Genomic DNA, 21781 nt, shown 5'->3' with positions numbered 1-21781 from the left:
ATGATATAATACGACGTGACAGACGGGCTAAGCCCCCTCCCACCTCCCATCTCTCATCTCTCACCAACACACACCCACACACACAAAAAGAATTAGCCTCCAAACTAAGAAAGGAGGGAAGATATCACCCTCAATGCACAAAACGCCCCCCCCAAAAAAACCCCACATCCCTAGCGCATGCAAGAAAGAAAGACAAAAAAGAGACAGATAAAGAATAGTAAAAAGAAAAAAGATGATATCAATCTCATAACCCAAGAGTGAAAAAAGAACAAAGATGAAAAAATTCTACACACTCCTCTCGGGACTTTCGCCTTCGGCTACAACAGCAACGCCCAGCCCGCGATCCGGGCTCTGCAACACCAACTGCTCATGCCGTCTCGCGCGGATGAAATCACTAACGCTCTTGATGAGGATGAACCAGCCGACAATCATCAGGCCATAGGCAACCCAATCACTACCCGCCATGGCACCAGCGGCGCTCGTGACCTCCCTAGCCTGGCCGCCGGCGACCTGCTCGGGGTCGAAGTCGTGTGCGTTGGGGTCGGAGGGGATGCCGCCGTCGAAGCCCTGGCCGGGGTTATCGTTTGAGTTGCCGGAGCCGGAGTTTAGGGTGGCGGTGCGGAAGCCGAAGCCGAACTGTACGAGGGTGATGCCGAGGCCGGCGCGAGAACCGTTCTTGGCGGCGTGTGTTGTGTGCAGGAGGTATGTGAGGAGGAAGCCGACGAGCTGGAAGGACATGCTTATCATGGCGTTCCAGATGAAGCTGAATAGGGAGCCGACGGGGAGGCCCTCGACGAAGACTTCATCGCCAAAGGTGCCGGGGGCGAGGATGGTGGTTTCCCAGTAGGGCGGTGTTGCGTCGGCGGCGGCCTGTTCGTATGTCTGGTGGTGTTGTTAGCACTGTATTATGTCTCGTGACTGCTGGATGCGTAGACGTACGGGTGGTTTCTCCTCGGCGTCCTCTCCCCGTGTGGGCTTTGCACTCAGGTTCGCCCACACGCCTCCATTCCCCCCGCCGTAAACCCTCCCGCTCGTCGCCGGCGTCGGGGCAGTGAAAACGGGCAGTTCCGTCACGGTCCGACGCAGGCCAGGTGGGGGAGCGGCGGGCTCGGGCTGTGGGTTCCCCCGCATCAGGCGCTGTCGGTCGTCGCGTCCATCGTCGTCCTCATCGTCGTCGCTGTCCGAGTCAAACGTGTCGGCGAGGGTGCGGTCTTCGTCGTGATCGTGGGCGTCGGCATCAGGGAGCAGGGGTCGCGATGGGTTTGTGGGGGACGAGGCGCGCGAGTGGAACGACGGGGGCGGCGAGGCGGGCGGCCATCGCTGGGCGGATAGGGAGGTTACGGGCGAGTCGTCTTCGTCTTGGGCGGCCACCTGCGCGAACGTGTTAGTGTCGTCGTGGCTGCATGTGGGGAGAGCAGCGCGCGGGCGCATAGCACCTGGACGTGGACGTACCCGTTCGTAGCCTTGAGCCGGCATGCTGAAGGCTGAGTTGTGAGCGGAGCGGTGCGGGAAGTCTACTATCGTGCCAACGGTGTATGCAGGCAGTGTATGCGCGTGGTAGTAAGAGATGCAGCGTCAGTCAGAGTAAGAGAGAAAGCGAGGGTAGGGAAGGGTGGGTTAGGCGGCAAAAGGGAAGTGGTTTGGCCGCGTCTGTCAGCAGGCGCTGGGGGTTTCGAATCGATCCATGGCACGGCACAGCACAGCCACACCGCACTTGTCCACTGCCCGTTCCGAGGAAATGCGCCAAGACCGCCGCCGATCCACCAGAGCCTGGACCCTTTTCGCGTCACGACATCATCGACTTTTTGGCTCTGGCATTGACGCGCAGAGAGAGTGAATTGACAGTACTCCTGCACACACAACATACCACACCAAGATGACGAGCACAGTACGTTCTCCCACCCGAATATCCACTACCCGTCTGACACCCCCAGATAACAAAACAATACACGCGCCTGCTCGCCCTCTGGCCCCACGACGCCCTCCGTCCAAACCTGCCCTTCACCAGCACAATCCTGCACCGCGGCCTGCCCTATGGCGTGCAGCCCCTTCCCTCCGCAGACGACTCCACACAAACAGCCCCCTCCTCCAAACCCGCATCCACGCCCTCGAAACCCGCTTCTTCAACACCCACAACCCCGCAGCTCGAACAGGCGCAAATAAACGCCCTCTACTCGCTGCTCGAGAACCGCTACTCGACAAAATACAAGCTCTCGCCCGGCGTGCTGAAGCCCTCGTCTGCGCCTGAACACTATGATCGCTTGATGGAGGAGATTGAGAAGGCGCCCCAGAAGACCTGGTGGGAGGCCAAGGTCGATGAGTGGAAAAGGAAGATTCGCTGGTCGTGAGGGAGTGGAGGGGAAGGGGTGTGTGTATTATATTGTACCTTACTGAAGAGGGGGTCGTGGCATATGGATTGGCGTTGAATGGGCGGGAATGCACATGACATAAAGATTAAAGCTGGGGTGGATAGACCTCGAAGACGACACGAGTAGTACGCATTATGCAGGAATGGACTCTCCAAAAAGGCAAGACATTATCATTCTTCAGCCATTGTCAGTCGATGCGCAGCAGTTGATAGCCTGCTAGTCACACTATGGCCGTCTATTTCCCAGACATCAAACGCCCAAAGTAGAGTGGGTATCGTGTATCCAATCCCATCCTTTCCAATCCAACCCACAGCCTCCTCACACCACCCCCCTACCCCCGCGCCAACCGCCCAGACCGCCTCTTACCCGCCGCACCCACCGATCCCAAACTCCGCTTCACCCTCTCCTCCCCACCAGACCGCCTCGCAAGAACAACCCGCGCCACCTTCCTCTTAACCACCTTCTGCGCCACGCCCCTCGTCCTCGTCGCCGTCGCCGTCCTACCAGCAGCAGAAAGCTCAACCGCGCGTTTGCGAACGGGCTGAGGCTCGTACTCATCGCTGGAACTGTGTGTTTTGCGCTTGGTGGGTTCGGACATCTGCTGGGCGTTGCGTGGTGGCGTCGGAGTACGTTGGCGGACGATGGGCTGGGGTGGCGTATTCGACATATCGGATGGGTAGTCTGAGAGGTCTGATGTGCTAGACGAGGTTGACGGTGTTTTGACGCGAGATGGAGCGGGTCCTGCGCCGTGTGGTTAACATGGGGTGTTTATACAGTGAGAATAAACACTGACCTTTATTGCGCGGCGTCTCCACCACCACCTCATCAATACCTTTTGCCTCCTTCTTGGCTGTCTCGACGACCGTCTCACCTCCATCCACACCCTCTTTCTCCACCACAGGCGACCCCATCTTACTATCAACCCACTCTCCATCTTCCAAGAACTCCCCACACTCCATCGGCGGAAGCGGCGTCGGCGCGCGCGCCACTGGGTCAGAGCAGTCGAAGTAGCGATACACTTGCCTATCGTCAGTCACCTCACAAGACCGTATATTTGTTGATAGGATGTTGTACGTACCGCCGTCCTCGCCAGTGAAGCCCTCGGCGTCCCATGTATATGTTCCGTCGTAGAATTTGCGCGAGCGCTCTGTGAGGTCGGTTCCGGGGGGGAGGAGGGGGAGGGGTGTGTATGGGGGGTTGGACATGGTTATGGTTATGGTGTGGTATGGATGTTGCGTTATTGAGATGTGGGGTATGGGTGTGTTGGGTAAGTCGATGGTGGAGTGATTGGTGGTAGCGGTGTTGATTTATGTGTGCGGTGGATGGGAGTGAGAGGTGCGAGGTGAAGGTGAGGTTGAAATGTTTATAAGATTTAGTGACGCGCAACTGCCTTGGACTTGATATGGATAACCGCAACGTGTGTGAGTGAAAGCTATGGAATCGCGCTCTCACCGCTGAAGGGCGGACAAACGCCGGGATGAACCACCGTATACAATGCACGCCATGACTGAAAATGAACAGCATCAGCAACATATGAAAGCCCTCAAAACCAGCAATGATTGAGAAAGATATGAATATGGAAAGAGCACCGAAGTCAACCTACCGAGTCGGAAGAACATGGAAATCAGGGAAAGGAAAATGTCGTGTAACAAAACATCTATTCTTGAACAATGCAACGCTGGGTGGAAAGAAATAATGTCAGGTCTGGCTGCGAGATGCAAAATAGCAGCCGGCGACACCTTGAACAGCACCGTTATACACCTTCTCAAACCAGCCAGACCAACTCCAGCCCGTCCACAATAGGTATGGTACAAACCGAATACTATAATACAGGTACAAGCGCATCCTAGCTCTCCAGGAAGATTTGCAGCAGGGGTAGCATATGTCCATCTGGAAACACAGCCGGATTGTTGCCAGCCCACTCCTTGACTTGATGCCAGGTCGAAATGAATATAGGCAATTTCCATCCCGTCTTCAGTATGTCATGGGGAAAGGCGTTGTTGTCTGAACTATCAATGACTCTGGGATACTGATCAAGCAAACGCTGTGCGACGGCGATTTGATCCGGTACTGAAACCAACCCTTCTTTAGGAATTTTCGCATAGACACACAAGCGTTCTACGCTGCACCATTCTGGCCAGTGTGGAGGGCCACGGGCGGTTTGGTTGAGATCATTGCTGCCTGGCTTTCGCGAGCCTGCTTTTCCTGCTCCATCATCGCACGATCAGCTTTGGTCACACGAGGTTTGCGAACAGTGGAACCACCACGAGAGCCAGGACCACCACCTCGCCCACGGCCTCTGCCTGCAGCATCTCCTCGTGTTGTGCCGCCACGTCCTCGTCCTCGACCACGACGAACGGTTCCGTCAGCCCTGCTTGGTGTTAGCTTGATGTTGTTTTCAATGAAGAGCGGCATGTACCTCTCAACAGCAGGCTTATCCTCGGTGACGAGAGGGCCGCTGTAGACAAAAAACCCGTCCTTGGCCATGAGCGCTTGTTGCTCCCAGGCTAGTTCCGTGTCGTCGATGAAGTCGTCTTCCTTGTCGTACTCCTCCTGCTTCCTCTTGCGTCGCTTCTTGCCGCCGTTCTCCCGGGCGGAGGTCTCATCGTCCATGCCTCCCATCTCGACATTGCTCTCATTGTCCGAAAGGTCGACAGACATGTCGTCGTTAGACCCACCGCCTGCAGCCCGCTCAAGAGCGGTGCTAGCAGCATCGATTTGGCGCTGGCGTTCACGGCGAGCGGCGATGCGGGGATGGAGAGCCGCAAAACCATACTCCTTCTCGACCTCCCGGGCAAAGTTGATGGTGACGTTTTCCTTGCCTTTCAGATCAAAGGTGAGATATATGTTGGTGCCTGGCGTTTCAGACGTGCCATTGAGGTTTGCGACGGACCCGAATGCTGTTCCTGACAGAAGACCACTGCCCGACGGTAGAGGTAGCGGGGTTTCTTTTTGACGCGCAGCTTTGGTAGGGGGCGTCGGGGCGTTCGAATTTGAGGGTGTACCCGAGTTCGCGGAATTGACCTTGGTCATTGGGATTGATGCAGGCTTGTTGGGGTGGGAGTCAATTTCCATCGGAGTGTATCCTGCTGGTGTAGCGGGGTAGGGTTGTGGTGATGGCTGCGGTTGCTGCTTTTGCTGAGAGTAAATATCCTGGGAAGGAAGGACCGGTCCAGGCCGTGGTGGGAAGGCGGCAGGCGAGGCAGGCGCGGACGTGACAGAGATCTGTTGCTGAAGCTTTGGAGCCTGCGAGTAAAAAGAGTTGCTAGCGGAAGGCGGGTCAATTAGACTCGTGATGGACGGAGATGCACTTGCGCGATTCAGTGGTGGTGATATGGGCGGCGGTGGTAGTGGTTGTGGTGCACTGGCTGGAGCTGGAGGCTTTTGCTCGAACATGTCACCTCGAATAGGGTCATAGCGTTGTCCAGAGCTCAACGGTCGCGGCGTCGAGGGCGCGACATTGATGTGAGACAGATTGGGGTTGCTGTGAAGTGTAGGTTCGTTGCTCACCATGCGTGGAGGCTGCACAACAACAGGTATTTGTTCAGGTTGCACTGCCGGAACCGGCTCAACTTGTTTTGTTTGCGGTGCAGGCGATTGCTGCACGGGCGGTTTCTCGTCTACAACCTGTGGTGCGGGTGAAGCCTGTGCTTCCAGAGATGCCTTTGTCCTTCTCTTACGCGGCGCAGCTACAACACCAGGGTCTTTTGGTTCAGCAGGTTTGCGAGCCTTTCTGGGTTTCTTCTCTGGTTCAGGTACAATTACATCTTTTGTTTTAGGCTTTGGCCCGGGCTTCTTGCGAGGAACACCGGACGCTGTGAGTTTGGACGCTGCCGATGCAGGGGTGGATGTGCTAGTGTTCACTCCACCACCACTAGGAGTGCTGTGTTCAGGAGGTGAATGAGGATGATCAGGCGAAGGCGAATGAGGAGCCGAACTCAAGCTGTCGGAATCCATGGCACAAGACTGAATTTATCCAAGAAAATTGAACAGTGCTCGACAGGAGGACGCAAACAGGAAAAAGAAGTGGCAAGAAGCCGGCCGTTGGTAAGGCGTAGCGTGGACAGCAATGTGGCGAGCTGCTGGTTGGTGTGGTTGAGGTGAATATTTACAGCAACACCAACTTGGAAATGTGGATAGAGGGCTTTGCCGCGACCAGTGTCGAGAACACGAAAGTCGGCGTGCAGCCGACTGCCGGGCCGTGGACGAACTCCAAAGGAGATTGATGCACGGCGAGGAACACGAAGTACCGGTCTCTATCACGATTCCGATGGCTGCGACCAAAGTGGACGCGGTGTCGATGAATTTGCAGTTGAAATAGCAAACGATTAAGTAGAGGAGAAAGAAGTAGAAGAAGAGAGGTAGGTTGACGTGCGAAATCTGGGGGCAAGGCCTTCAAATACTAGGTCCTTGGGTACGATGAGCCGTGAACTGAAAATCAAAGCTGCCGGGGCTTTGGCCGCCAATTCAGTTTGTATGAGACCGTGGAAGCGAGAAACTGGACCCTTTTGTTGCGCGTTATGCCCTGTATCACTGTAAAGGTATCGAAAGTGCGGATCCCAGATGTTTCGTGGGTCCCTTCCAAGGGTGTTCGGTCGTTTCGTCAACGTCCCCCATGAAGCTGAGCAGATGCTATCTCTCTGTCAGGTCACACGGAAAGGGGAGGAGCGAGCAGACCATTGTCCTTTCTCACCGATGCCGAGACTGATTTGGAGCCCGGAGATTCCACGAGCCACACGTGTACTCCTTGACTGTCCTTTGCTCCATGCCATTCTGATAGGATTTGAGTTGTGAAATTGAAGGGCTAAAATAGACGACATCAAATCATGTGTTTAATAGGCCTATTGAATTCCATGTCTTCTTTCGGGGTGATTGCTTTAACCCATGGTGGTTTCAACGTTCTGTCGTTAGCTGCATGTGGCTGCGCGGATGGTCTGTGCTTTGATCCGATCATCCTGCAGGGATTGGATTCGCGTGGAAAAGCAATGCGAAACTAGAATCAGAAGGGGAAGTATATTTAGTAGCTAGTTGAAGTATAAGCCATTCTGCACTCAGAATAGGCTCCAAGGGCGCATGCAGGTAGACTAGACATGTCTTGTCAACAGATTTGGCGGACAACCTTCTAAATACGTAGGGTGGAGAATGGCCTGTACTCCGAAAGGGGATCACAGTAGGGTTCTGGCTTGGACAGCAGCTTAAATTGCTAGGACAAGCGCGCCTGGTGCGTCATAATCACATCGCGACGGTCTTAGTGGCGGAAATTGAGGAGTGTTGCTTCAACCAAGAATAACGTCCATGAACGGCATTGATTTTGAAGGATATTTAAGCGCAGCTCGGAATATATAGGCCCATAGACACCATCCACATAAGCCCATTTATATCTTCGCAGTATAACCCAACATCGAACGGCCTGTGCAAAAAAACGCCCGAAAATACCCAGTCCACCATACAACGCCGATACAAGCAGCATACGAATACAAAAGCAAGTGTGTTGCTCAATCCAGAGGATCAGTCAACTATGCCTTGCTCTTCTTCTTCTTTTTGCTCTCGCCATCGTCGTCACCGTGTTTCCGCTTCTTGTCCTTCTTGGACTTCTTCTCAGAAACCTCCTCCTCATCAGCGTGCTTCGATTTCTTATCCTTCTTCTTGTCCTTCTTCTCTTTCTTCTCCTTGCGAGCAGCCTGTTCGGTAGCGGCGGCCGTGACACCGTCAGCCATCTCAACGTCTTCAGTCGCAGTCGCGGTGGGGTCCTCAACACCGATGTCTGCCAGCACGGAGTTCATAGCCGCCTGCATGACAGCGGAGTTCTTCGCAGGTGGCGCGCCGGACGCGTAAAACTCGATTCGCTCTTCGACTTGGCGCTTCAAAGCTTCACCGAATTTAGAGGTTGGGGTGTCAGAGAAGTTGTCGATTCTTGACGCAATGGAGCACTTGTTGGCGAGGAAACGAGATATCCGGCCCTTGGACTTCGCGCCCGTCTTTCCAATGAACGACGAGTGGTAAATGAGACCATACTTAGGCGTGTTACCCTTAGTCTTGAGTCTGTACGTGAATTAGCAACAGCTCATTAACATTAACGGGTCACTTACGCTCGGAATAGAGCCTTCTCAGCACCAAGAATTTGCACAGTCGATGCAGGGTACTTGGACAAGTTCGTCAGGGATCCGGCCTTGGAAATGAGGCGCGCTCCAACGGTGTCGCCGATAAGAGCAGCAAGGTTAGGAGCAACTTGGCCCATGCGGCTTCCAAGGTAGTTGGAGAGCTGTTTTCGGTACGCGGCCAACGAAGCAGTGCGCTTTGCGAAAGCCATGACAATCTCCATGTCAGCTTCAGACAGGTCTCGTCCCATACTCGTCCGAGCAGCCTTGACAATAGCTTGCGCAACCCCCTCATCGTCGTCCACAACAGCGGCCAAATCGTGAAGATCGTCCTCGGTGAGGCGCGACTTGTTACCAATCGCAAGAACGACCTTGGCGTACTGCTCGTTGTTGGACACGATCTTGGAAAGCTCTGGGAAATGCCATCCGTAATTCTCGCGCAGGCGCATGCAGAATTGATTCAGCTGCGACAACATCAGCCTAGATCCTTCAACATCACGACATGCGCAAAACTTACATCCTTGTCGATCTGATCAAGAGTCGCGATGGCCTGAATGATGTGGTTGTCCTGCTTCTGGACGCTGAACTTCACCTTCGCTCGCGAGTAAGCGTGACCAAGACCGAGAATGGACCTGTCGATGTCGCCAGGCTGGAGCTTCTTAATGAGTTTGCCCGAGTGCTGGCGGAGACCACGGAGCAGGTCGCCGGTGACTTCGGACGTATCGCTGGTCTCGCACGAGAGGTTGGGAAAGGCCGCCTTGATGCTTCCTGCCAAGTTTTTCTCGCTGACACCTAGGGTGATGGTCTTTTTCTTTCCAGCCTTCGGGAGGTTGGTCTCGAGCGTTGCGCGCAGAAAGTCAGACAAGATACCCTCACTGATATCGTTGATTTCCTGGAGCGCATCTTGGGTGCCTTGGAACGGCGCAAGGCCGACGAGTTCGACGGTCTTTCCGAATTTGTCCAAGTCCTGCACAGCTTTCTGCACTTCCTGGAGGCGGCTACCTATCGTATCGGGCTGCAAGATAACCTTGAAGACCTGCGAATCGCGCGTCAGTAGCTGCAGCTGGGTATCGGGCGAGCTATGTAGCTACGCGACGACGTACCGCATAGCCAATGGGGCTTTCGTGGAGAAGGTAGTCGATCGACATTGTGGGTGTCGCCGAGTCTCAGTGATCCGCAAGAGGTGGACTCGGAGGTCGATACGTGCGTTGGGCGTGCGAAGATGCTCTTGACAGACGCTGTGTGAGAAAAAAGTTCGAGCTTTGGCTTGGCGTCTCGGAGAACGTTGTTCCGCGCCGCTGAAATCTTAGAGGGGAACGCGAGAGGCATTGCGCGAACCGACGCCGTACTGCCCCACGAGACCGCCTTGCTTCTTTTGCTACCCAGTTTGATACCCTCATAGACGCTTTCCAAAATGTCGGCCGCACAACTTCTGAATCCGAAGGCAGAGTCGAGGGTTTGTTTCCCTTTAGTTGGGAGTGTTGCAGGATAGCTAACAAACATACAGAGGCGCGGGGAAGCTCTCCAAGTGAACATTTCCGCTGGCGAAGGCCTGCAGAAGGTATGAACATAGGTCTTAGTGGTATATCGAGTTGTATTAATCGATATGCCAGGTTCTTGCTTCCAATTTGGGACCCCGCGGTACCCTGAAGATGTAGGAAATGCCCACATAGTTTGGTGCAATAGAACGCTGACTATGAACAGGCTCGTAGATGGCGCTGGAGGAGTATGTTTGTTGATACGACACGTGTTACCCTATACTGACCGTACCGATTAGATCAAACTCACAAAGGATGGCAGTGTTCTGCTGAAGGAGATGGTATGTACAGACCAGAACTATCTCAAAGCAAAGCTAACAGTCAGCAGCAAATCCAGAACCCCACCGCTGTATGTCTACCTTCTCGACACTCCATTCTGTATGCTAAGGCGAGCAGGTCATGATCGCGCGAGCAGCGACGGCACAAGACGACATTACCGGAGATGGCACAACATCAGTGGTGCTGTTGGTGGGAGAGTTGCTGAAGCAGGCTGATCGATACATCTCTGAGGGTCTCCACCCCCGAGTCATCACAGACGGATACGACATTGCGAAGACAGAGACACTGAAGGTAGGTTGGGTGCTAGGAAGGCGAACACGGCTGTACTGACAATGTCACAGTTCCTCGATGAGTTCAAGCTCGAGAAGGAGGTCGATCGAGAGCTGCTTCTGTCCGTAGCTCGGACATCGCTATCGACGAAGCTCGACAGCTCGCTTGCCGAGCAATTGACACCCGATATCGTAGACGCCGTTCTCGCCATCTACCAAGCGCCTGCGAAACCGGACCTCCACATGGTCGAGATCATGACCATGCAACATCGCACTGCTGCAGACACGCAGCTAATTCGTGGACTCGCGTTGGACCACGGTGCCAGGCATCCCGACATGCCCAAAAGAGTCGAGAATGCGCACATACTCACTCTCAACGTCAGCCTGGAATACGAGAAATCCGAAATCAACTCGGGCTTCTACTACTCGAGTGCAGATCAGAGGGAGAAGCTTGTTGAGAGCGAGCGACGATTTGTTGACGAGAAGCTGAGGAAGATCGTGGAGTTGAAGAAGGAGGTTTGCGGAGATGACCCTAAGAAAGGCTTCGTCATAATAAACCAGAAAGGTATTGACCCACTGAGTCTGGATGTGCTTGTCAAGAATGGCATTTTCGCGCTGAGGAGAGCGAAGAGAAGGAATATGGAACGCTTGCAACTCATATGCGGTGGTACGTCACAGAACAGTGTGGATGACATGACACCGGATGTACTGGGCTGGGCAGGTCTTGTCTACGAGCATCAGCTCGGCGAGGAAAAGTACACATTCATCGTAAGTCCTTCGATCCTTCCAAAGTGCGCCAGTTTAACAAGATACAGGAGGATGTCAAGGAGCCGAAGTCGGTGACACTACTCATCAAGGGCCCGAACTCGCACACCATCTCCCAGATCAAGGATGCCGTGCGAGATGGACTGAGGAGCGTGTACAACATGATTGTTGATGGCAGCGTGGTGCCAGGTGGAGGCGCGTTCCAGGTCGCTTGCGCTGCTCGACTCCAGAGCGAGCAATTCAAGAAGACGGTCAAGGGCAAGGCAAAATGGGGTGTAGCAGCCTTTGCAGATGCACTCCTCGTCATTCCGAAGACGCTGGCCGCCAACTCTGGTCACGACATCCAGGACTCTTGTAAGTTCATGTTGCACTTTTGCCAGTAATCGCTAACTTTTGCACAGTGGCTGCACTTCAAGACGAGCATGCCGAAGGCAATGTTGTGGGCTTGAATCTGACAACCGGAGAACCGATGGACCCTACACAAGAAGGCGTCTTCGATTCGTTCCGCGTACTCCGCAACTGCATAGCATCGGCTACAGGAATTGCGTCTAACCTGCTGTTGTGTGACGAGATGTTGAAGGCACGGCAAATGGTAAGATCCCAACATTGATGACTTGATCAATTTATGCTAATGGTTGGCATCAGGGACGAGCACCAGGACCTGGTGGTGACGAGCAATGATAGTAACGAGTTGTGTGTGACGAACAAGGATAGGCTATGATGGCGACTATTGCGCATGCGAAGCTTGGTTCATACGTAGAAACACCTTGGAGGGACGTCGAGTCAAACTGCTCCTCGGTTGTAGGGACAAGCGATGCTGTGTGTTGTGTCAAGCCGTATCAAAATAAATGAAAATATATGACCACCGCATGATACCTCGTCAAGGTCTGCAGACATGCTCAATGGAGGATGAAGGAACTTCTCAACAAGGCTAGGTTCGAGCGTTCCTCGTTCGTGGCCCTCTGAGCTTGTAACAGTCAAGGATAGACGTAGTCTCCTGGTGAGCAAAAGCATCGAGTCGGAAACGCAAGGGTCGTGCCGATTGCCGGACCCCTGAATGCAAGGATAATTTAAGCTTAAGTACATAGCGGGCTCGCTAGGTTTGCTGCTTAAAGCGGTGCGGGGGTTGTCGATCGTGTGGTAGTCTCTTAGACTCTCAGCAATACGATCTGTACAGGATATTCATGCTTGCATGTATCAAGACATGTTACTCTGAGGGCTTTCTCCAGACCACGCATGGGAGGCGTTCGACGTTCGATTCTTCAAACTCTAGGATCGCCGGCGGGAGATCTGTGGGTCGTGCATGCTACCAAGACCTCCACAAAAGAGCCAAGCCTGCGTCAACATCAACCCTGATACTCTTGTGTCCTGATACTTGTGTCCTAGAACCTCCTCGCCGCATTTGCGCGTTCCTTCTTCTCCTTCTTTCCTTCGTTTTTGCGCCGTCAGATGGCAGTAACGTAGCCACCCATCTCCGCCCTCCTTTGTCTTTACCTCGGCGACACCACCCAGCGCACGCGACATCTTCATTTTCACGCCGTTCATTCAACCATGTTCCGATTCAGAAGATACCGAGTCTTCTTGGCCTTCGCGTTTATCACCGTTTTAGCATTATACAAGTTTGGGACGGCGTCTGGCACATCATGGAGGGAAGCTGCCTCGAGTGCGGCTGGCCAGTTTAAGAAGGATTCTGGGGACGAGTCGCAGGTAGACTGGAAGCCCAAACCTCCGCCGCCCGTCGCGCAGGAGACAAGGAGATTTGAGGTGGATGTTCCTGCTGCGAACAGCCCTCTGTTCTTACAAACGCCGCCGCCTGTTGCGCCGAACACTCGTCTTACGGACAAGAAACCCGTTTCACCATCGCCGAGTCCTGCTGTGACAGAGAAGGAGATCCCAAGCATACCTACGCTCAAGTCAGACCGGCCATATGGCAACGGCGCAAATACTATACCTCAAATATCAGATGAACTCTCCTCATCCATCGAACCGATTTATTGGACGAAGCTACCTCAGGATTTTCCCGTCCCCTCGCAATCACTTATTCGACTACCTTCTGGCAAACCGAAGTCAATGCCCAAGATACAGTTTGATTTCCCACCCGAGGATGCTACAGCAAAAGTGGACAGAGAGTCGAAGCTCGATACAATCAGAGACGTGTTCAAGAAGTCGTGGAATGGATACAGAGGACAGGCATGGCTGCACGACGAACTCACGCCTGTATCTGGAGGGTTCAAAGATCCTTATGCTGGTTGGGGTGCCACGCTGGTTGACAGTCTAGACACGTTATGGATCATGGGCTTGAAGCAGGAATTCGAGGAGGCAGTTAGGGCTCTCAACAAAATCGACTTTACGACGAGTGCTAGTGCCGACATCCCGTTGTTTGAGACAACGATTCGATACCTGGGAGGTCTCATTGCAGCGTACGATATCAGCGGCAAGAAATACGAGAAGCTGTTGGAGAAAGCCGTGGAGCTTGCGGAGGTTCTTATAAGCGCTTTCGACACACCAAATCGAATGCCCGAGCTGTTCTACTACTGGAGACCCGAGTTTGCGTCGCAGAAGCATCGCGCCAGCTCTCGTGTAGTCTTGTCAGAAATTGGCTCAATGTCTATGGAATTCACTCACCTGGCGCAGCTTACCGGGGAACACAAATACTATGATGCGATTGCGCGTATCACAGACCTCCTTGAAGAATTTCAACCTAACACAAGACTCCCTGGAATGTGGCCTACAGAATTGGATGCCTCGGGTTGCAAGCCAATTCACGTTGACAAGCCTATCCAACAACCATTAAGAGCGCCAGGAAATGAACCAGCTGGCAAACAACCTGCCACTGTTGAGAGCCCAAAAGTAGCGGCCACCCCGACACCAACAGAGCAGCTCTCGCCAGAGGGTAAGAAGTATATTCCCTTGGACTTGCCTGAACCTGTTGTTCTCGCTCCGAACGGGCAGAATCCGACCTGGGTGTCATCGACAGATGAAGAGACGGTTGGTCTTGGAGCGTCTGGAAAAGACAAGATCACCAACGGTGACGCTTTGAAAAAACGGCAGATCGATGTTGGTAACCCAACCCCTGTCAAGACAACACCTCCTGCATGTGTTTCACAGGGCTTCAGGTCAATTTCCGATTATGGCCCTGAGGAGTACACGCTCGGCGGCATGTCCGACTCTACGTACGAGTATTTGTCCAAAGAGTGGCTGCTGCTTGGCGGCCTGGTCGACAAGTACCGCACCATGTATGAGCAGGCTATGGATGTATTCACAGAATATCTCGTCTTCCGGCCAATGCTTCCCAACGAGGACGATATTCTTTTCGCTGGAAAGCTACATGTACCAGCACCCTCTGTAGATGGCAGTTTCGCCGTAAAACTCGAAGGCGAAAGTGCCCATCTCACATGCTTTGCTGGTGGTTTGTTGGCTATGGGCGCTAAGCTTTTCGATCGACCAAAGGATCTCGAAATTGCAAACAGGTTGGTTGAAGGTTGCGTGTGGGGCTACAACATGACACAGACTGGCATCATGCCCGAGGCTTTCGAGAGTATAATCTGCGAGAGCAAGACGAAATGTGCCTGGAACGAAACACTTTACAATGAGACTCTTGACCCTAGAGCTGATTCTCGTCAAAAGAACTACGTGGAACAGGTGGAGTATTACGAACAGCGGCTCGTATCGGCTTCATTATGGTACGAAGAGCAGATCGCTGCCATGACAGCAACTCCTACACCATCTGCACCCGCTGCCTTCGAAGCGCGCGCTACACAGAGTTCGATCTTCGCCGACCTCGACAAGCGGCAACTCGCCGATCTAGAAGATGATTATGAACCTTCGGTTTTGTCTTCCACAACTGTGTCGTCCACAGTCGTGTCTTCCACGGTTCTGCCTTCCACAGTTTCGCCTTCTACGGACGTGCTTTCGCCGAGTCCGGCTCTGCCTGCCTTCCCAGTACTTTACAGCCCCAGCCCCCCGCTGAACCATGAGGATTACGTGGAGAACAAAATCCAAGAAGAGCGCCTCCCACCCGGCGTAACGAAAATCGTGCGTCGGGAGTACATCCTCCGGTACGTCTACCTTTTCCCCTACAAAAGCCAACCCTACTAACGCATTCCAGCCCTGAAGCCATAGAGTCTGTATGGTACATGTACCGGATCACTGGGTCCGCGCACTGGCGCGAATCCGGCTGGCGCATGTTCCTCGCCATCAACGAGTATACCAACGCCACGTATGGTAACAGTGCGATTGACGATGTTACGAGGACTAATCCTATGCTGCTCGATTCAGCCCAGTCTTTCTGGTTTTCCGAAACCCTCAAGTATTTCTACTTGCTGTTTAGTGAGGAGGACGTTGTGAGTTTGGACGAATGGGTGTTGAACACTGAGGCGCATCCTTTTAGACGGCCTGAGTAAGGAGGCAAGGACTTGGGGAGGGAACTATATGTTTAGACGTTTTGATCACAGACCAGTACGGGATTGACGGAGTAGGGATCGTCTTAAGGAGCATGAGATTTGGCTACGCTACGCATTATACCATTCAATGGAGTTTCGTTGTTTTGTTACAGTATGCTTCCGTTTTGTAGGTGATGTTCTGTCTCCTGGTGTGAGTAACGTTGACAAAGCACACAGAGCATTGTTATAGCAAGTGACATCTATACCCGCGCCGCGACATGTTCGTTGGGAAATCTTCTTTGTACTTCGAGTCTGCCACTGTAGAGCTGGATGATACAGGAGAGGTCTTCAGCCCAGTTCTAGATTATGTGTTTCTAATCTATTTTACAGCGAGCAGGCTTCTAGCTTCTCATCTCGTGGGTTGTTCTCGTAGTGTCTACTATCGCCCTTCTACTCGTCCCTTCCCGTATGTTCATCATCGTCACTTTTCGTATGCTTCGCGATCCACCAATATCCTAAGAGCTAGCAGGTTCCGGTGCGCTTTGACTTTCTTGCGGCGTCTCAATGTATGATTTCGCGCCGTTGGCTCTGGCTGTATTGTCTGCGTGTTTTCTGTCGCGACGCAAAGCTACAGCAAGATCCCTCAAGAAATCTTGGGGCAGACGGGAAGCGTATTCGAAGATATGTTCTGGTGACATGCTGCTCCAAAGGTCGACGACCAGTCTTCTGATATTTGCTCCTTCTGATGTATGCCGATACATGATTCGAACTTGTGCAGGCGAAGGAATTTTGAACTTTCCGTCTGACCTGATGTGTAGAGATATCTCGAAGATAGACGTGATAGCGGCGTTTTTGGAAGCAACATCCTGGAATTTATCGGCCAGAATGAAGAGACCAACCATCTCGTCGTACTCCGCAGTTGTAATCGTTCTAAATTCCCCGATAGCGAGTGCGCTTAGTTCTTCTTCTGTTTTGCTTATACTGGGAAGACGACCCGTGTAGACATGGTTGAGGTACAGCGCAAAGATCTCCGGCTCGTCCTGTGGTAACTTGACAACCCGCGATTCGGCCTCCTCCCAACTGCCATTCATGGCACGGCGGAAGAACTCTGAGCGGGCAGTGAGGAAAGATTCATGCACAACGAAGTCTTTCTGATTGGACTCTCCGCCGACACGCACGGTCAACATGGCAGTCGTGTCGAAGCTAAAGACAACCACTTTAGCGCCTGCAACTAACGAGTATCATGAGACGTCTCACCTGACGGCGCTGCTTCTAGGAGCTCGTACCGATTTGGCTGGAGACGCCATCTGTCTGATCTGCGAGGACAGCGACACGTTGAGGTCGGGGCTTGACGAGACAATGGACAGTAAAGAAATTGGACAGAAATCAGAGTGCGAAGATGGCTAGGTGAGTGGGACAAGTACACTATGACACATCAGACAGAGACTGCGGAATAAGTGAAAGTAGGTACGTGGTTTCACAGTTTTTGGATCTTTGCTTGTTCATGTTTACCTCTACCTCCTTCCAAGTTTTAATGGATATTGAATCGTTAAGTATTTATGCTCACATTGTCTATTCATATGCAGATCAGTCACCTCACCTACCAGCAATTCACTTCATCCGTACCACTGTCCACCTTTCCTTGGTCCTTCTCCACAGTCGACTTGATAACAGCGCTCACATTGAACCGCGAACCACCCGCCAAATTCCATCTTTACCTCCAAACACAAGAGTATCACGACCAAAGATGAGGTTGTCATAGACAGTCGTGACATGATACTCCTTTGTCATATCTGCCTAACGTCTGCCACACGCTGCCTGCACTAGGCTCGGATTCCGATTGTCGTCTTCAGGGAAGACAATGGTCTTCTTAGAGCTGGCATCATTCAACAGTCCGTGAATTAGTTCGAATGGGCGCACAAAAGGATCTCCAGAATAACGAGGGCATCTTGGTATTTGCCTTCGCCAGCGTGAACTACGAACATACTTCAACCAAAATCAAATGTCAACATGAGTATCTCACCTGATACTGACCATTCTCATCCGACATATTGAGTATCGACTCTTCATACGTAAGAATACATACTAATTTACTCATAGAACTCACCGATATTGTCCCCCAGCATGATACCTCCTGCTCAACACAATACTCAACCACCTTGCCTCCTCAATGTGCTCTTTCTCACCTCTTTCCTTTACTTCCACTTCTCTTCTTTCCCCTTTCTCCTCGTGATGCAACTCCACCTCCTTATTAGTTTCATGCTCAGCATATCCAAGAATCAAATCCTCCCATGCATTGTTCAAGCAAGTGTGAGCCTTCCAAGTCTCACAACCGCCGGTGAGAGTAACGTCTTCTAGCGTTGTCGTTAGATCAGTGCAATTCCTGTCGAAACAGGAGATAGTATGGTAGTATTGTATCGCGCCACAGGGCAGGAGGTAGCGACAAGTTTTACACATGATTGTATATCACCGGGCTTTATCGGGTATGAGTATCTAAGGTATAGGTAGGAGTGCGGATCCTGGATTAGGTTTGAAGTTTACGGATGAGGTGAAGTTAGGCCTGAGCGATATCTATGTCTTGCTTCATGAGTCAACGTATTGAGTCTTCACGATATAGACTTCGTGGATCTCGTTTTGAATGGATTTGGTCTTCAAAGAACTCGGTGAATAAATACAGTGTGCATTGAGCGTACACATCGAAGGGGGAAAGAAAAGCGAATTTGTTCTTAGACCCTAGCTTCCAGTGGCGTCTTCCACTTTTTGTCATACCAATCATTCACCTCTATGAGCCCTTCAATCACCTTCTTGCCAGGCGCGATCTTCTCTCCAGCATTGAAGTCATGAGCTGCAAGTACCCAGATATTCTCCTTCTTCGCAAACTCTCTTGTACGCCATATCGAATCGATAGCTGGGTCTGGTTCAGCATGCATCCCTGACTTCGAGTATGGAGGACGGGCAGTTCGCAGAGGATCTTTCAGTAGGTCAAAATGATGGAAACAATCGCCTGCTAACAGGACAAATGTGTCGTTGACCGGATCTGACTTTGTCCGAATGAGCATCATTTGATGACCCGATGAGTGTCCAGGAGCGTCGATCAGATAGGCCGAGCCATCGCAGAAAACGTCGAATGCTCTGTCGAATGCGCCCAACCCGATCCATGATGCCTTCTTCAACTCAACGGCTTCGTAAAGACCCTTCTTGATACCTTCCGCTACCTTGCCGGCTCTCCTATCACCAGCCTCCTTCAGCATCTCATCTGATACAAAAGCTTCAACGATCTTCCTACTCCCGTCTGTCGGCAAAATCTCGCTCAAAGTCGGTGCGTTCTCATCGACGGGGTATCCAGGCCTTGCATAAGTGCAACTTGTTGGACCGATCCAGAGTTCTGCATTTGAGAACCCAGCTTTAGCTCCATCTCCTACGTGGTCGAAATGCAAATGCGAAAAGATAACCGCTTTGACTTTCTCGGGCTGTTGCTCAGGCGTTGCGTGCTCTTTCAGAATATCTGCGGGCGACTTTGGTTCACATTCAAAGTCTGGGAGTACAGTCCTGAGAAGCAGGGGTGGGAGATTTTCGAGGTCTTTGCGCATTCCGAGATCGAAGATGTACTGGTGTCCTGTTGCGGTATGTTCGATCAGAAAGACGTAATCTGGGGCGTAGAATGTCTTAGGGTGGTCGTGTTTCTTGTCAGGATGCTTTACTGAGTCATTCGGCTCGTTGGGACCTGGGAGGATGGCCATGTCTACTGGGATATAGAGGCCACCTGCTTGGATGAGGCGTACTTTGCATGTCGCGGTCGAAGAAGGGATTGCATGCCATGGCAGGGTGGGGGGTGGTTGAGACATAACAATGTTAAATGAGCTTTTTCTACAGCAACGTGTCAACAAGTGTGAGATGTAATTGAGAATGGAAAGGTTCAGACACATGATAGAGAGATTTGCATGATCAACTTGCGGACCACTGGTATCGATGACGTCAAACCGTCGTTAATTGAGGCTTGGGGAAAGAAGCACCTTCCTATGGGTGCCGAGAGATAGCAAAAGACGGCGCAGAGTATTGACATATTCTCAAAATAAATTGAAAAATCCTGGCGGTCAGTTGGTCTATCTTGCTCTCACCCAATGCAGTAGACCTACGTTGTGTGTGGTGTTGCAGCCTATCTGGCGAAACGCGCTCGCCGAAAATGGATAGTACGGTGTGCTAGAGGCGCGACAACGCGTAGTCATCTGTCAAGGTCCTTCTTCTCCTCACTTGAGCAGTCGAGGGTCCCAACCTCTTCGCATGCACTCTTTGCATTCGATGAACATCAATCACACTTACCGACCATGGCCGATTCACTATAGCAGCCACCAGTTCTCGTTTCTGACTACGAGTACATGCAGGTTCTTCATCGAGCTGGTTACAGATTTAATTTGCCAGTATCCCCTCCTCCAGAGCCGAAGACAGTATCTCTGCCATGATCATGGTCGCCTTTGGCAACGTCCGACCACCAAATTCTCTTTGACGTACTCAATAGCGGTGTGCTTGCCATTGTTGTCGACTGCTCCTTTTATGGGCGAGCTCAATCGTTGGCTAAGGGATATCGAAGGGCACCCGTTACTGACAGTGCTTCCAGTTGTTCTCTACGCAATCAAGTATGTCCCGCGCGCTAAGGAATATGTCAATGACCTCAGTCGCATACGGATTTACTAACAAGTACGTCTACAGCACTTCCAACATAGTCACTTCTTCTTTGCGCACGATAATGACCCCAAGACTATCATCGGCGTGAGATTCGCCACGGGGTGTGATGCTTCGTACGTGGCCAGTTTGTCTGACATAGCAAGATTGGAACCCGAGGGTGAAAGACTCACGCAAGTACACACCGGCAGACCCAACAATCCCGCGAACTGGCGATTGACTGCGAAGAAGGCGCTTTCGACAATGCGCATCGTGTGCTCCCGCGAACCAGATACGACACGCAGATTGACGCGGAAAACCCGCGACCAGACGATCGAACGTTCGAAAAATTATTTGTGGGTTTGTATCTGGGAGAGATGTTCACACTCGTCCTAGTTGATCTCGTAGACTACGGGTTGATTAAAGGCCAGAGTACTGTAAAATTGCGCAAGAGCTACATGATACATACGGGTTTCCTGTCTGACATCGGAGACGACGAATCTACCCAGTTTGAGAAATCGCGCAATCTGTTCATCTATGTACTCAGCCATGAACCAACAAATGTTGAAAATTTCCATCGCGTCGCAGAACTTATCGCTGCTCGCGCCGCGCGGTTGTGCGCATGTGGCGTTACTGCTATTCGTACCCAAGAAAACATCTCCAAGGCGAATGTCGCTGCGGACGGGAGTGTCGTAAACAAGCTTCCAAAGTTCAGAGAGCAGTGGGCCAAGGCATCGGGTGAGATTCTAGATTGGGAGTCGAAGGAGGCAGCGGGCGGTCCGATCAAGATCACGAATGTGGAGAGTGGAAGTGGGGCGGGATGTGCGATCATCGCGGCCATGGAATTGGAAAGACGGGGGAAAGCGGAGGAAAGTGAAGATGGACACGATGTTTGCCATCATCGGAGGACCGGAAGAATGTCTCATAAGATTACGACAGTTATCAGGACGATTTGTCGGTTACTCCAGCACGTCGGTTAGATCATACGTTCGAACAGGACCGTAACTATGTTTCCCGCAAGCCTCCATCTTCTCCAACCATGTTGATAACTTTCTCGATCTTTGTCGTGTTCTCCTTCCCCTCGCCTTCTGAGTCTTTGACGCTATCTTTCGTTACATCGTGGAACTTGGAGGTGCTCGAAGTGCTCATGCCAGTGGTGAGCGGGGGAGAGATTGGTTCTGAGCGGATAAGCACACTTCACAGATAGAAACAAACTCCACAAACCTTGGAACTGGGAGGAGATGTCCTGGGTGGAGACATCCTGGGTAGTTTCTGCCATGTCTAAAGTCACTGCGTGTTGGAGTTTCGGTGCACAGTCGATTGAGGTTGTTGGCTTGACCTTCTGTGATTGTTATGCATTTCAAGTAGTGGTCCGATGGCTACGTCATTAAGCGAATCGGGCGTGAACGTGGCTGTCGCGTG

General features: G+C 52.2%; 11 protein-coding genes across 11 annotated transcripts; 5 read left to right on the top strand and 6 right to left on the bottom strand.

The window, feature by feature from the left end:
* Positions 1 to 285: 285 nt before the first annotated feature.
* On the bottom strand, positions 286 to 1476 carry P153DRAFT_375647 (metal homeostatis protein bsd2; the record flags this gene model as incomplete). Its single annotated transcript, XM_033669599.1, has 3 exons — positions 286 to 882; positions 940 to 1371; positions 1453 to 1476. 3 exons carry the CDS (start codon positions 1474 to 1476, stop codon positions 286 to 288), a joined length of 1053 nt encoding a protein of 350 aa, XP_033524443.1.
* Positions 1477 to 1788: 312 nt separating this feature from the next.
* P153DRAFT_339541 (uncharacterized protein) lies at positions 1789 to 2348 on the top strand (the record flags this gene model as incomplete). The annotated part of the gene is made up of 2 exons (XM_033665830.1): positions 1789 to 1888; positions 1935 to 2348. The coding sequence occupies exons 1-2, from the start codon at positions 1877 to 1879 to the stop codon at positions 2346 to 2348; spliced, it is 426 nt and encodes a 141-aa protein (XP_033524442.1). The 5' UTR covers positions 1789 to 1876.
* A 2139-nt stretch (positions 2349 to 4487) lies between these two features.
* P153DRAFT_385288 (histone promoter control 2) lies at positions 4488 to 6326 on the bottom strand (the record flags this gene model as incomplete). Its single annotated transcript, XM_033670413.1, has 2 exons — positions 4488 to 4740; positions 4789 to 6326. The coding sequence occupies 2 exons, from the start codon at positions 6324 to 6326 to the stop codon at positions 4488 to 4490; spliced, it is 1791 nt and encodes a 596-aa protein (XP_033524441.1).
* Positions 6327 to 7784: 1458 nt separating this feature from the next.
* P153DRAFT_396387 (Nop domain-containing protein) lies at positions 7785 to 9651 on the bottom strand. The gene is made up of 4 exons (XM_033671475.1): positions 9571 to 9651; positions 8985 to 9503; positions 8459 to 8931; positions 7785 to 8411 (listed from the first exon to the last, which is right to left on the bottom strand). Exons 1-4 carry the CDS (start codon positions 9613 to 9615, stop codon positions 7886 to 7888), a joined length of 1563 nt encoding a protein of 520 aa, XP_033524440.1. The 5' UTR covers positions 9616 to 9651; the 3' UTR covers positions 7785 to 7885.
* A 162-nt stretch (positions 9652 to 9813) lies between these two features.
* Positions 9814 to 12216, top strand: P153DRAFT_366528 (T-complex protein 1 subunit zeta). The gene is made up of 11 exons (XM_033668072.1): positions 9814 to 9923; positions 9975 to 10028; positions 10081 to 10121; positions 10172 to 10193; positions 10245 to 10286; positions 10334 to 10354; positions 10402 to 10575; positions 10626 to 11321; positions 11369 to 11672; positions 11720 to 11910; positions 11964 to 12216. Exons 1-11 carry the CDS (start codon positions 9882 to 9884, stop codon positions 11997 to 11999), a joined length of 1623 nt encoding a protein of 540 aa, XP_033524439.1. The 5' UTR covers positions 9814 to 9881; the 3' UTR covers positions 12000 to 12216.
* Positions 12217 to 12669: 453 nt separating this feature from the next.
* Positions 12670 to 15988, top strand: P153DRAFT_315637 (glycoside hydrolase family 47 protein). The gene is made up of 3 exons (XM_033664958.1): positions 12670 to 15376; positions 15427 to 15887; positions 15938 to 15988. Exons 1-2 carry the CDS (start codon positions 12870 to 12872, stop codon positions 15719 to 15721), a joined length of 2802 nt encoding a protein of 933 aa, XP_033524438.1. The 5' UTR covers positions 12670 to 12869; the 3' UTR covers positions 15722 to 15887; positions 15938 to 15988.
* A 98-nt stretch (positions 15989 to 16086) lies between these two features.
* P153DRAFT_431113 (uncharacterized protein) lies at positions 16087 to 18157 on the bottom strand (the record flags this gene model as incomplete). Its single annotated transcript, XM_033672875.1, has 4 exons — positions 16087 to 16925; positions 16958 to 17125; positions 17327 to 17412; positions 17808 to 18157. 4 exons carry the CDS (start codon positions 18155 to 18157, stop codon positions 16216 to 16218), a joined length of 1314 nt encoding a protein of 437 aa, XP_033524437.1. The 3' UTR covers positions 16087 to 16215.
* Positions 18158 to 18426: 269 nt separating this feature from the next.
* On the bottom strand, positions 18427 to 19545 carry P153DRAFT_289927 (uncharacterized protein; the record flags this gene model as incomplete). The annotated part of the gene is made up of 1 exon (XM_033663682.1): positions 18427 to 19545. The coding sequence occupies one exon, from the start codon at positions 19543 to 19545 to the stop codon at positions 18427 to 18429; it is 1119 nt and encodes a 372-aa protein (XP_033524436.1).
* A 405-nt stretch (positions 19546 to 19950) lies between these two features.
* P153DRAFT_229831 (uncharacterized protein) lies at positions 19951 to 20633 on the top strand. The gene is made up of 3 exons (XM_033662679.1): positions 19951 to 20334; positions 20408 to 20553; positions 20612 to 20633. Exons 1-2 carry the CDS (start codon positions 19982 to 19984, stop codon positions 20469 to 20471), a joined length of 417 nt encoding a protein of 138 aa, XP_033524435.1. The 5' UTR covers positions 19951 to 19981; the 3' UTR covers positions 20472 to 20553; positions 20612 to 20633.
* P153DRAFT_269380 (actin-like ATPase domain-containing protein) lies at positions 20590 to 21213 on the top strand (the record flags this gene model as incomplete). The annotated part of the gene is made up of 1 exon (XM_033662893.1): positions 20590 to 21213. A coding segment is annotated over one exon (624 nt), but the record flags the coding sequence as incomplete, so codon positions are not given.
* A 226-nt stretch (positions 21214 to 21439) lies between these two features.
* On the bottom strand, positions 21440 to 21668 carry P153DRAFT_366526 (uncharacterized protein). The gene has a single exon (XM_033668071.1). It carries the CDS (start codon positions 21636 to 21638, stop codon positions 21462 to 21464), a length of 177 nt encoding a protein of 58 aa, XP_033524433.1. The 5' UTR covers positions 21639 to 21668; the 3' UTR covers positions 21440 to 21461.
* Between the last annotated feature and the right edge of the window lie 113 nt (positions 21669 to 21781).

This window comes from Dothidotthia symphoricarpi, assembly GCF_010015815.1.
Source record: "Dothidotthia symphoricarpi CBS 119687 unplaced genomic scaffold P153scaffold_9, whole genome shotgun sequence".
NCBI classification, from domain to species: domain Eukaryota; kingdom Fungi; phylum Ascomycota; class Dothideomycetes; order Pleosporales; family Dothidotthiaceae; genus Dothidotthia; species Dothidotthia symphoricarpi.
This window is presented reverse-complemented; position numbering and strand designations above follow the sequence as displayed.

Bases quoted from the DNA above. Each gene is read 5' to 3' on its own strand.
- P153DRAFT_315637 (XM_033664958.1), top strand. From the start codon at position 12,870: ATGTTCCGATTCAGAAGATACCGAGTCTTCTTGGCCTTCGCGTTTATC. The intron at 15,377-15,426 runs GTACGTCTACCT...AACGCATTCCAG, and splicing joins CGTCGGGAGTACATCCTCCG to CCCTGAAGCCATAGAGTCTG.
- P153DRAFT_366526 (XM_033668071.1), bottom strand. From the start codon at position 21,638: ATGGCAGAAACTACCCAGGATGTCTCCACCCAGGACATCTCCTCCCAG.
- P153DRAFT_229831 (XM_033662679.1), top strand. From the start codon at position 19,982: ATGCACTCTTTGCATTCGATGAACATCAATCACACTTACCGACCATGG. The intron at 20,335-20,407 runs GTATGTCCCGCG...GTACGTCTACAG, and splicing joins GTTGTTCTCTACGCAATCAA to CACTTCCAACATAGTCACTT.
- P153DRAFT_396387 (XM_033671475.1), bottom strand. From the start codon at position 9,615: ATGTCGATCGACTACCTTCTCCACGAAAGCCCCATTGGCTATGCG. The intron at 8,932-8,984 runs GTAAGTTTTGCG...ATGTTGTCGCAG, and splicing joins TTGATCAGATCGACAAGGAT to CTGAATCAATTCTGCATGCG. The intron at 8,412-8,458 runs GTAAGTGACCCG...ATTCACGTACAG, and splicing joins GAGAAGGCTCTATTCCGAGC to ACTCAAGACTAAGGGTAACA.
- P153DRAFT_366528 (XM_033668072.1), top strand. From the start codon at position 9,882: ATGTCGGCCGCACAACTTCTGAATCCGAAGGCAGAGTCGAGG. The intron at 10,029-10,080 runs GTATGAACATAG...TCGATATGCCAG, and splicing joins CTGGCGAAGGCCTGCAGAAG to GTTCTTGCTTCCAATTTGGG. The intron at 11,911-11,963 runs GTAAGATCCCAA...GGTTGGCATCAG, and splicing joins TGTTGAAGGCACGGCAAATG to GGACGAGCACCAGGACCTGG.